This window comes from Aedes albopictus, chromosome 2 (assembly GCF_035046485.1).
Source record: "Aedes albopictus strain Foshan chromosome 2, AalbF5, whole genome shotgun sequence".
In the NCBI taxonomy this organism is placed as follows: domain Eukaryota; kingdom Metazoa; phylum Arthropoda; class Insecta; order Diptera; family Culicidae; genus Aedes; species Aedes albopictus.
Window position 1 is genome coordinate 130,551,650 of NC_085137.1, and position 13,553 is coordinate 130,565,202.

At 41.9% G+C, this 13,553-nt stretch overlaps 1 protein-coding gene and 1 non-coding gene across 3 annotated transcripts in view; one reads left to right on the forward strand and one right to left on the reverse strand.

The window, feature by feature from the left end:
• LOC109417712 (mitogen-activated protein kinase 1) overlaps window positions 1-11,007 on the forward strand; it is a gene marked incomplete at its 3' end in the record, with an annotated part of 456,984 nt that extends 445,977 nt beyond the window's left edge. For both annotated transcript variants that reach the window (XM_062850422.1, XM_062850423.1), the window contains 3 exon segments: window positions 9,739-9,873; window positions 10,469-10,585; window positions 10,651-11,007. In XM_062850422.1, coding sequence (XP_062706406.1) covers window positions 9,739-9,873; window positions 10,469-10,585; window positions 10,651-11,007 — 609 coding nt within the window.
• Trnak-uuu (transfer RNA lysine (anticodon UUU)) lies at window positions 10,123-10,195 on the reverse strand. The gene has a single exon. It is a non-coding gene; the product is annotated as a tRNA-Lys (tRNA).
• Window positions 11,008-13,553: the final 2,546 nt, after the last annotated feature.

Sequence of the window (13,553 nt, forward strand, 5' to 3'; positions counted from 1 at the left end):
CGCTTAGCCACCGTATCATCTACCAACGTGACAGATGATCCTTCGTCCAGGAATGCAACGGTGTCGATCTGCCTGTTGCCTACATGTAGCGTGATTGGTATCATTCGGAAGATTACAGCGCAGTTCGAGTTAGCTTTTTGTAGCTGCACTGATTCCTCCACTCGATGCAATAGGGGATGGTGGTTACCTCGGCAGTCTCGCACATTACATTGGATGCTTGAAAAACAGTGACTACCACCGTGCTTATTCAAGCAAATTCCACAGAGTCCCAGATTTTCCACCTCCTCCAGCCTTTCCGCGATACTCATCCTTCGGAACTCTTCACAGTTCCTCATTACATGGTCCGTTTGCCCACAAGACCAACAAGCCCGGGTGGATGCTTCACTGTGAGTTTCCTCATTCCACCTTTGGTCCGAATCATGTACATGCGAGGACTCTTTTCGGGGATACTCACGCCTACATTCACGATCACTCACCGACAGCGTACAAAACTCTGTAACTTCGGACACATCGGACACTATTTCTGTAGCAAAGTTCGTAAACAACCTCAGTGGACTGCTTATCTTCCCTCGCTTGTACCGCACCCATTCTAGTTTGTAGCTTGGCGGCAATTTGTCAACCAATTCTTGCACCAACATCGGATTATTAAGGTGGTCTTTTAGTCCCGCTGCCTCAAGATGGTCACATAACTGCTTCACCGTAATTCCGAAAGTGATGAACGTCTCCAGCCTATCAGCTCGCGGTGCTGGAGCATTTCTCACCTTGGTCACCAACGTTTTTAGTAGCTTCTCCGGTCTACCAAAGAGATTTCGGAGATCGCATATTACGTCCGGTACGGACTCCGGCAACACGAGTCGGCTTCTAACTGCTTCTAAAGCGTCTCCTTGTAAGCAGTCTTGAAGCCTCTTCAAGTTCTCCAAATTAGAAAAACCACACGCTACTGTCGTATGTTCAAAGCTGCTTATAAATAATGGCCAGGCTTCTGGTTCTCCACGAAATGTCGGAAGGTGCTGGGACACCGCTTTCCGTGCGGCAAGCTGCTCCCTCGAAATTCGGCCAACTTTTGGCCCCGACCCGTAACCAACTTTGCTGCCGTGCATGCATCTGCGGGGGCTTCCGCGACGACTACTGCGAAAACTGTTTCTTACCCGATACTCTTCTGATGACTCACTATCGGTTGATTCAATGTCAGTATCGGTGGTCACTGTTATTTTCTTCACTGGTTTCCATTTCAGGTTGTAATCGGTTTTGTTACTAGCTTGCGGTAAATCCTTTTCGCCTTCTGTACCTTCTTGATCTTTCAACGCGTTGACCCTGCTCATACTGCTCTCAAATTGCTTTCGAATAGCATCCCGTTTCCTCAAAAAATCCTTCTCCGCAGCCAGTTGGGCATCCAGCATCTTTTGTTCATGCGCCAACTGCTGCATCTCCATTTCTCGTTGTACCTGGAGTTCCAGCTCACGCATCTCCTGCTCCTGCCTCAGTTGCTCCTCATTCCACGCTTTCTGCTGAGCGAGTAGCTTCCTCCGCGCCGTCATTTGCTTCATGAAAGTCTTCTGCTTGGCAAGTTGTTCTTCTTCCAGCTGCTTCTCAACTGGATCCACGTCGGAACCAACTTCCTGTTCGGACCCTCCGTCGCTTTTCTGGCCGGACTTCTTACTACCTCGCTTACTGCGTCCTGCATCTGGAACTTTTAGCTGTCGAGCACTGGCAGAAACACACTTTCGACAGCGCCAATCGGTGTTGTCGATCTCTTGGTCTACTCCAGCACACGAAAAATGAGCCCAATGCTCACATTTTCTACATTGAACCCACTGGGTTTCAATGGAATCCGGTTCCGTTTTGGAGCAAACCAGACATTGTTCGTCCTTGGAAGGTGAAGAAGTCATTCCGAAGAATCTTATCATAAACTTTTTGATTTTGTTCGGATTACTAAGAACCAACTATTTTTTGTGAATCAGCTAATGTTAGCAGATCAAACTGTAATTATAATAAAATAAAGAGAATAATTATATGTGAGCCCGTGTACAGATTTAACATAATTCAGTGTGTTTCGACTTACAAGTTTAGTTTGGTTTCTTCCCTTTTCCACTTCTTCTCCTCTCTTTTCAAGCGATTCACTGTCCTTCGTACACTCAATTTCCAAATCGTGCATCCGTTGTCTATGCGCCCGGTTGTAGTTGACTCAAAAGTTCACAATCGTCTAACGTCGCACTACACTATCTTTCACAAATTTATCTAAATTCCAATTTCAATCACTTTACGCACTACCTATTACAGCTCTTATTTTGCTTCTGTTTGTTTTTGTTTATCCATCCGTCGATCTCTATTCTATCACACCCCCCATCTCTCATTTTCAGATTCTCATTTCTCACTCTCGGTCGACCATAAACGCAATGCGGCAGTGCTGGCAGAACAGAATTCCTCAAGAGATTTCTACTGAAATTTTTCTAGGGATTGCTTCCAGAATTCCTCCAGTAATTTCTCCAGAATTTCCTCCAAGGAATCCTCTAGAAATTTATCTAGGATTTCTTCCAGGATTTCCTCATGAGATCTCTTCAGACATTTTTCTAGGTATTCCTCCCATAATTTATCCAGAAATTCCTCCAAGTATACTTTCAGAAATTTTCCCATGGATTCCTCCGGGAATTTCCTACAGGGCTTCCACTAGGCATTCCTGTAGGAATTGCTCCAGGGATTCATCCAGATGTTTCTTCAGGGGTTTATCCAGGAAGTCTTCCAGGGATTGCTCAAATGATTTCTTCAGAAATTCCTCTCAGGTTCTCTTCTTAAATTCATTCAGGAGTTCCATCGGAAATTTCAGAAATCCTTCAATTTTCTTTTCAGGGATGTACCCAAGAACTTCTCCAGAATTACGTGATGATTTTTTGAATTATTTCCAGAATTTCTGAATGAATTCCTCTTGCGAATAGTATTGGAAGATAATTTAAAAAGGACGCATACAGGAACCAGGAAATTGTTGGTTAGTCTCAAAAGAGTTTGTAATTTCCATCAGAGTTCAGCTATAATTTCCTATGAATGTTTTGTAGACATTAATAAAAAAATCAGAGCAAAATAATGCACGAATAAATAAAAATCCCACATATTTAAGAAATTGGTCACCGCTACAAGCACCACGTTGATTCGTGTAGATCAGGCGAGCTTTTTTAACGTATTGTACAAAATACTACAGCGTGACTGCTAAAGGGTTAAATAATGCTTTAACAATGTAATGTTACTGTATGCAATTTCATCGTGTTGCGTTTAGTTATAAAAGCTTGTAGGTAAAAATTTTCTAAGGTTGCTTCACCCCCCTCCCCCTGACCGAAAAGCTGGCTACGCCCTTGACTGTTTCCACTATCCTTCTCTGGCTAGCGTCATCCATTGTTGATTATCAAAGACACAGCACAAAAATGAGTTTATAACGGGCGCGGTGATTCCTCTCTGGAGCCCTTTGCCATCATATACTTTGTCTTCGACACATTAATGACTAATCTGATTCACCTGGCTTCACTCTTTAGTCGGATGTACGTTTCCGCCATCGTCTCAAATTTACGAGCTATAATATCAATATCATCAACAGACAAGCTGAACAGACTTCGTGAAAATCGTTTCACTCGTGTTTATCCCGCTCTCCTTATTACACCTTCTTAGGCGATGCTAACCAGCAAGCACGAAAGACCATCACCTTGCCGTAACCCTCTGCGAGATTTGAAGGGACTCGAACTACGCACATCACTCGATCCATCGTCGCCTTGATCAATCGCATCAGTTTATCCGGGAATCCGTATTCGTGCATAATCTGCCATAGCTGTTCGCGATCGATTGTATCATACGCCGACTTGACATCGATGAACAAGTGATGTGTGGGCACGTTGTATTCGCGGCATTTCTGCAACACCTGGCGGATGGCGAACATCTGATCCGTTGTAGCGCATTCACTCATGAATCCAACCTGATATTGCCCCACAAACTCTCTTGTAATCGGTTATAGACGGCGGCATGAAATTTGAGAGTGTATCTTGTAGGCAGCGCTTAGTAGAGTGATCTTGCGATGGGTTCCCGCAAGCCAAGTTGTCGTCCTTTTTGTAGATGGGACACACGATACCTTCCAACCATTCCTCCGGTAATAGTTACTCCTCCCAAATCTTGGTAATGACCCAGTGTAGTGCTCTCACCAGTGCTTCTCCACCGTATTTTAGTAACTCGCTTGGTAATTGATCTGCTCCAGCGGCTTTGTTGTTTTTCAACCGGCTAACCTCCTCTTCAATCTCTTGGAGGTTAAGGGCTGGAAATCTTTCGTCCTGCGCACGTACTCCTAGATCTGTTACCACGCCACCTTCGCTGCTTGCAACGTCGTCGCCATTGAGGTGCTCATCGTAATGCTGCCGCCACCTCTCGACTACCTCACGTTTGCTCGTGAGAATATTCCCGTGATTGTCTCGGCACACGTCGGCTTGTGGCACAAAGCCTCTGCGCGAGCGGTTCAGCTTCTCGTACAGCTCTTCCATCGCTTCGCGATCTCGTTCTTCCTGCTGGCGCTTCTTCCTCCGGAAGACTGAGTTCTGTCGGTTCTTCAGGAATTTCTTTTATTATTCCTATTAGAATACCTCCGGGGATTCCTCCTGGATTTCATTTAGGCATTTCACCTGGAGATCGTTCGGAGATTTCTACGGGAATGCTTTCGAGGATTTCTTCTGGAATTCGGAGATTCCTCCTAGATTTCCTTCTGGAATTTCTTCTGAAATTCCTTCAGGAAATCCTCCGGGAATTCCGTCGGGTATTCTATCTGGACTTTCTTCAGAGATTCTCCTGGGGGAAGCCTCAGGGGATTTCTCCTGGAGTTAATTCGAAGATTCCTCCTAGGGTTCCTTCGCTGATTTCTCCTGGAATTACTTCGGATATTTCTCCTGGACTTCCTATGGGGATTCCTCTTGGAATTCCTTCGGGGTTTCCTCTTGAAAATCCTTCGATTATTCCGCTAGGAAATCCTTCGGAGATTCCTCCTGGATTCAGAGGTTCCCCCTGGGATTCCTGCAGGAACTGCTCCTGTAATTTCTTCAGGGATTTCTCCTGGAATTCCTTCAAGAAATCCTCCTGGAATTACGTCGGGTATTTCTTCTGAACTTCTTTCAAGGATTCCTCCTGGACTTCCTTAGGGGCTTCCGCCTGGAATGTCATCGTGGATTCCTCCTGAATTTCCTTAGGGACTTCCTCCTGGAATTCCTTCGGAGTTTCCTCTTGAAAATCTTTCAATTATTCCGAAGGGAAATCCTTCGGAGATTCCTCTCATGGATTTTTTTTTGGGATTCCTGCTGGGATTGATTTGTGGATTACAGCTGGAATTCCTTTCAGATTTGTGCTGGAATTCTTTCGGAACTTCCTCTTGGAATTCCTGCGGGGATGCCTCCTTAAATTCCTTCGAGGATTCCTCCTAAAATTCCTCCAGGGATTCCTCTGGGATCCAGGAGTTCCTCTTGTAATTCCTTCGAAGATTCCTCCTGGATATTTTTCGATGGTTCCTCCTAGAAATCTTTTGGCGATTCTTTCTCGAAATCCTTCGAAAATTCTTTCTGCAATACTTTCTGGATACCTCCTGGACATCCTTCTTATTTTCCTCTTAAATTTCTTTCATTGGACCCCCAATCGGACAGGAACAACCAACAGCCACACACCAACATCATCGTGCTCATCATTCTACCATGATAGGGTAGAAAGTGAAAGCAGCGGCAACCAGTTCGATGTAGTACAATTAGAATAGAATACATTTAGGCGCTGTACAAAGTGTATGTACAGCTTCCAATTGGAATCGCTCAAGCAGTGCCCTAGTGGACAATAGAGCTGTAAATTAGGTTAAGTGATTGAAGAATAAAAAAAAATTCAGGATATTTCTTGATATTCCGTCGTGGATTCCTCCGGGAGTTCCTACGGGGTTTCCTCCTGAAATTCCTTTGGTGAACCTTTGAAGATTCCTCTTGAAATTCCTTCTGAAATTCCTCATAGAATGCTTCCAAGATTACTCCTGCAATTCCTTCAGAATTTCTTTCTTGAATTTCTTCGTTGATTTCTCCTAGAATTCCTTCAGATATTCCTCCTGGAATTCGGGGATTCTTCCTAGAGTTCCTTCGGGGATTTCTTCTTGAATTTCTTTTGAGATTCCTCCTGGATTTCCTATGGGGATTCCTTTTGGAATTCCATCGGGATTTCCTCTTGAAAAACTTTTGAGGATTCCGCTTGGAATTCTTTCGGAGATTCCTCCAGGAATTCCTTTGGGGATTCCTCCTAGAATTCCTTCAAGGATTATTTCTACAATTCCTGCGGGGGTTTCTCTCTTCGAGGATTCCTCCTAAAATTCCTTCGAGGATTTCTCCTGATATTGCGTCGGGAATTTCTTCTGGAATTCCTTCGGGATTCCCTCTTGGAATGCCTTTGGTGATTCCTCTTCGAATTTCTTCGCTAATTCCTCCTAGAATCTTCTCGGGGATTTCTTCAGAAATTCTTTCAGAGATTCCTCCTGGGTATTGTTCTTTGATTCCTGCTAGAAATCCTTTGGTTTTTTTTAATTCCCTTGGAAATTCCCACTGGAACTCTTTTGAGGATTCCTTCTGGAAATTCTCTTTGGATTCTGGTTTGAATTTCTTTAGGATTCCTCCTAGATATTTTTCGTTGATTCCTCCTATAAATCCTTAGAGGATTCCTTCTCGCAATCCTTTAGAAATTCCCGCAGGAATTCCTTCAGGGATTCCTCCTGGATTTTTTTTCCGATCCCTGCTATAATTCGCTTGGGATTCCTCCTTCATTTGGGGAATCGTCTCCATTCCATCGGAGATTTTTCCTGGATTTCCTTCTAAAAATCCTCGAACATTTTAATCAGGGATTTCTTCAGAAGCTTCTGCAGGGATCTCTCTAAGAAATATTCTTGAACCATCAGAGATTTCTGCAGAAGTTCCTTCAGGGTTTCATACAGCAGTTCCTGCAGAGATTTGTCTAGGATTTTTTTTCATGGATTCCTTCAGGAGTTTCTTTGGGGCTTCTCCTGGAATTCCTTCTGAGATTCCTACCTTCATTTCAACGTAATGGTCACGAAAAAGACCAGACCACAAATTCTAGAGCGTAATGACAACTTTTTTACTTTGCCAATGTTGACATTATGGTCATATTTATTTCACGCCGATTCACGCTGCCGCCGCCGCCGCCGAAAGCTTCCGACAGCGTGACGCCGATTACGCCACCGTCGCCGGCCAAAAATTGTCCTTACGCTGCCGCCGAGCAAAATACAATCGGCGCACAGGTCTATCGGACTACCATACCACGAGAGGCTGCAAAGTTTACGCATCGCTGGCCGTTATCATTCGATACGGCGTGCAGGCTGTTCAGCCCGATTACACAGCGTAACAAAAATTAACTTTTTGTCTGTCTCAAGAGCAAACTTATGTGTCTCCGAAGGATTTTTGGCCGCTGAATCCGAATCCGGGCTCAGATTTGCTCTAACACGTCACAATTTTGAGCTATACCTCAATTTATAGGGCAAAATATGCGATTTTGGGCTTTTTTGACTGCAAGCCATTAAGCAAGGAAATATTTTTTTAAGCAATCAAAATGTTAATTGGTCAATTAACATCTAAATTAACGACTCATGCAAAATATTTCATTTTACCAAATCGAATTTGATAGTTTTAAGCGATTGATGTTAGGTACGATATTTCCCATACAAGTCATCCTCCAAAAGTTGCATGCAAGTTTTCATACTAACATAAAATGCTTAAATCTATCTTGGTACCAGCTCAGATCAATCACGGAGTAGCAACCATTGACATGTATAGTCAGATTTGATCGTTGATCGATTGATCGTAACATAAAATGCTTAAATCTAATTTGATTAGGTAAAACGAAATATTTTGCATGAGTCGTTAATTTAGATGTTAATTGACCAATTAACCTTTTGATTGCTTAAAAAAAATATTTCCTTGCTTAATGACTTGCAGTCAAAAAAGCCCAAAATCGCATATTTTGTCCTATAAATTGAGGTATAGCTCAAAATTGTGACGTGTTAGAGCAAATCTGAGCCCGGATTCGGATTCAGCGGCCAAAAATCCTTCGGAGACACATAAGTTTGCTCTTGAGACAAAAAAAATGTTGCGCTGTGTTACCGGTCTGTACATTTCCTCCCTTCCTACCTGCGCGTTCATGTCGCCGACAACGATTTTCACGTCACGCGGCGAGCAACTATCGTATGTATGCTCTAACTGCGCGTATAACGCTTCTTTCTCGTCATCAGGTCTCCCTTTGTGTGGGTAGTGCATGTTTATGATGCTGTAGTTGAAGAAACGGCCCTTAACTCTCAACATGCACATTAGGCCGTCCCTTATTTTGCAAAAATTAGAAATGTTATAAGTTCGTTTGTGGAAAATGATCGTTTTAGCAAAGAAACGATCGTGTCAAAATTTGAAGTCCGTATCTCAAGGCTAAGTGGTCCCTCAAGGGGCCTAAAGTTGTCAAAAATTGTATGGGACCAAAAAAACATGAAATTTTTATCGACATAAAAATATGCTATTCTACTAAAACCGGTGATTTTAGGACCCTTAAGGGCCAAAAATGTGCTTAGATTTGATCTCTACTCGTTTCCAAGTTATTGACAAAAACAACCGAAAAATCAGCAATTTTGACCATTTTATTAGATTTCGAAGGAAACCTACCCTATTTTGTTCAATAACTCACACTTTCTGTCCAGCCCAACAAAGTTCCTGCAACGCCACGATGTCGAAGTTGCCTGAATGTAGTTCGTCGTAAATTATCCTGTCACATCCTGCGAAACCTAGTGACTTGCAATTCCATGTTCCAAGTTTCCAATCGTAGTTCTTATTTCGTCGCATGGGTCTTTGCCGATTGTATCGAGTCGTATTTTCTCCTATGATATTCGCAATGGGGATTTTTACGGGTGGCTTATTGGGCCTACGCCAACACTCCTGTCTGTCTCGCCGGAGGGCCATCGTACCAGTTCTGTTTAGCGTCCCAATCAACACTGGGACGACCACGCTGATGGGGCTACCACCTTTGATCTAGCCGGGCGTGATGCAGCTTTTCTTACTCAGCCGCTGGATGCCAGAACAGACGCTGTTTGAGCCGCACCTCCTTGGTGAACAGACGCTCGGGTCGTACCTCCTCAATCTAGCTGAAGTCAGAAGGACAACAGTGCCCAGGCTGCACTTCCAGCTAAGCACACAACTCTTGGCTAGCGGTCTTTGTCATCGCTTGACCCGTGGAAGCATGAGGTAGGAACTTGTGAGGACGCTCTCCTTATCGACTCAGCGTTTTGCGAATCCACCCATGTGTAGATAGTAATATTGACTGTTGATGTTGGGAAAAATAATCGCCTTTACCACGTGTCACGTTATTGAAAATTATCACCTATATTTTTAAGTAAAATCCATTTTATTCTACTGTGTTGTAGCGACAACGTTTCACTCCAACAATAAACTTATCCAACCTGAAACCATCGTCTTTAATATTAAAAATAATACATTGAAATAAACGGCCAATTTTCACCAACTGTGACCTGCAATGCTAATGATGCCATTATTTTCAGTTATATAAACCAGATCCTTCCCTTTCTCACAGTTTTCCCTCTCTGATGAATATACAGCGTACTTCCACCGCCAAGCTACAGAACACCATACCATCGTACCCAGCACTGAACTGACTGAAAATCATTTGTCCTCCCTTTTCTCCGCTCCACAGAGACTTAGTAACGATCATATCTGCTATTTCCTGTACCAAATCCTGCGTGGTCTCAAATACATCCACTCGGCGAACGTGCTCCACCGGGATCTGAAACCGAGCAACCTGCTGCTGAACACGACTTGTGATTTAAAGGTGAGTGGAAATGATAGGCAGTTTAAAACTATTTACTGAAAGTTCATAATTGCTAGAGGAGGTATTGAAAATATTCATATTCATAATCAAAGAAATCAGTACAAAAACAATAAAACAAATAAATGAATTAATTAAATTATCGATTATTTAAGAAAATAATTACATAAATAAGTAAGAAAATATAAGCGGGATTTGTTTGCTAGATGATTTGACAAACACTACTACATCAAACACTAAAAGAAAATCTTCCGCCCGGATAGGGACTTGAACCCTAGACCGTTGGATTAAAAGTCCAACGCTCTACCGACTGAGCTATCCGGGCTTCTTGTTGAATTGCTAGTAAACTAATCAACACATACCACCGATTGTGATCCACGTGTTTGTCTTAAGAAGTCATAATTTACTCTGATGATTATGAACAAACAGCTGCTTGAATGATTCAGACATTTGCACAAGAAATTCTAGCGTCGTTGTTGAAGCGATGTGTACCAAGCGGATTAGTATAGCACTTCCAGTAGTATAATTAATGTGTAATCGCCTTCCGTCGTCGCTCTGATTCACCCATTATCAACTTTGTTTTCCTTCTTCGGCGCAGATTTGTGATTTCGGTCTCGCACGAGTGGCTGACCCGGAGCACGACCACACCGGTTTCCTGACGGAGTACGTCGCCACCAGATGGTACCGAGCGCCGGAAATCATGCTCAATTCCAAGGTATGTTCAGGCTATCAAATGCGCCCATAGAATGCGATTGTTCAATTCTCATTTCCCCCCGGCAGGGCTACACCAAATCCATCGACATCTGGTCGGTGGGTTGCATACTGGCCGAGATGCTCAGCAACCGGCCCATCTTCCCCGGCAAGCACTACCTGGACCAGCTGAACCACATCCTGGGCGTGCTGGGATCGCCCTCGCAGGAGGACCTGGAGTGCATCATCAACGAGAAGGCCCGCAGCTACCTGCAGTCGTTACCGTACAAGCCGAAGGTTCCGTGGTCCCGGTTGTTCCCCAACGCGGACTCCAATGCGCTGGACCTGCTCGGCAAGATGCTCACCTTCAACCCGCACAACCGGATTTCGGTCGAAGAGGCTCTGGCGCATCCGTACCTGGAGCAGTACTACGATCCCGCCGATGAGGTGAGTGTGTGATTTGTTTTGGTTTGTTTTATATTAATTTTAATTATTAATATTAATTGAGTAGAGGGTGGGTCAACGTTGTTCGGAAAAATTTACTATTGATCAGATTCAATGAGATCATAGTTCTTCAGATGCCTTTTGTGGTCTCAAACAACTGTGCAAAATTTGGACATGATTGGTTTAGCCTACATTTTGCGCATCGCTATTGAAGTTTGTATGGGATTTTTCATGGAAAAAACATACTTTTTCGTATTAGGCTTGAAAATTGGTCAAAATTGTCCTATGCCATGTAACTGCTAATGTAAAAGTATAGCTCAGGATATGTAGAAAAACTTTGTCGAAAACCGCAAAGCGATCCGATGCATGTACTAAAAGATATTCTTTTGGTAGTTCTGGCTAAAAGTCAAGACTTTATTATTGTTGTTATTTCTTTACATGTTGAAAGTTAAGCACACTCGAGGGATCAGTAGGTTATAACTTTTGTCACAAGACTAGGATCGCTTTGCGGTATTCGGTAAAGTTTTTCAAGACATCTGGAGCTATTCTTTAACATAATCGGTTACATATTTTCAGAATAATTTTATTCTTTCATAAGGAAATGCAAAAAAAGCATGTTTTTCCATATGAAATCTCATTAAAATACTTGATCTGAAAAAAAAAAACAACGACCTGTATGACCCTCCGAATAAAAAATACAGTAGAAAAACCGAACGTTGTAGTGTAAAAGTACTATTTAGAACCATATTTTTACAATAAACACCACTGTAAAAATAAAAATACAAAAACAATAAGATGGAATGTGGACACCATACACTGAATTGTAAATAAGATATTAACAATATATTGTACAGGTTGTTAAGTATCGTAACAATACAAAAAAATATTTTCTCCATATATATATATATTTTTGCAGAACCATACATTTTATTGTAAATGAATTGTTCTAAATGCTGATATGTGGGTTTTAATATACCGTACATTGTATGGTACATGTATGGTTTCAAACAACATAATGTACCGTAAATATATTGTTTTTAATTTTATTTTCACTACTGACTATACATTTAATCAAATGGTTTTGGAATGGTTCTCGTTTGTTATGTTGTATTGTTTTACATTACATAAACCATATAATGTTATATTATCTCGTCATGTTCCTCCTGTTAATGGCATCTTAGGCTTTCTAGCCAAGCTAACCTGAAAATAATGTTAAATAAAACTATCTTTGATAGTGCTTACTAGAACCTATCCAGTTCAACATTATTAGAATGCGCTATGGGAATTCTCCAGAGCGTCTTGGACAATCCTAAGATCGCCCACGTCTAAGTCTAAGTAGCCTCTGATTGTATTAACAGTTGAAGCTTAGGCTCCCATGCTCCACCAGCCAGATAACCAGGTTTTGCAAACTAAGCGTTATTGTGGCAACACTTTGAGCGGCATGACGGAACTATGCCGAGCGCGCTAAGTGTTGTTAGACCACTAATGTAGTTGCATGAAGTGGGTGACGAGGTACATAAGCATCATTACAGCTTGCTTAACCGTTATTGCAATATTGAGGGTCCAGTTTGACTAAACTTTGAAATATATAACAACTCATGAGAAAACTGTCAAGTTCGATTCAAATATTAGTTAGGTTAAAAAGTGAACACGCAGACCAATCTATATTAGAAGCCATTATAGTGTCCAGTTTAGTCCATATGTTAAAGATGGCTCTACGTCAAAGATATATTTCGCCAATCGCATGTGATTCGGTTGTGGTCGAAGGTAAGTTCACATGAGAGAAGGAGAGAAAACTCCCCTAAATGCAAATACAGAAAGAATAGTGTAGAACTCATCCACTGATTTACGGTAATCTGACCTGCGTCTTTCCAGGTCGACCTACATTCGTATTCTTCTCATCGCACTCTACATACCTAGCCCACCATATCTCTTGGATCTTACCACTTATTTAAACATTTTATTGACTTTAAATAGATGTTTCAACTTATTCACTTTTTTCTCTTTCATTTCCTTTGCATAAAAAAAGTCACGAACATCAACAAAACAAAGCACGGAATAAATCTAAAACTGAATAAATAATTAAAAATGCACGGAAAAATAATATTTCGGAAAAGTGAATGGTTCAAACGTAAGAAAAACAGTATAATATATTGTTACATAAAGATCGGATGTAAATGTATAGTAGCTACAATGTGCACAGCTTTTCATTACAATACACTTTATTGTAGCTGGTTCACTGTATGGTGCATGAATGGTTTCACCAAACTTCCTGTGGTTAGTTTTTACCCGGGCCACGCTAGGGTACATCTACACGGGATATCCCGAAAAAAAAGGAATCAAACCTAAATCAAATTCGGGTCTAACCTGCTTCCCGCATAAAATTGTACTATACAATAACTATACTGGATGCAATTTTCTAATTATTCGTGTAGACATAAACTTGACTTTAAATCGGTGATGCAATGAATCATATTGTTATCATTTATAGAGTTTTAATTATGGAATAAATACTTTGTGAAGTATCGTTACAATTGAAAAAATGCCAT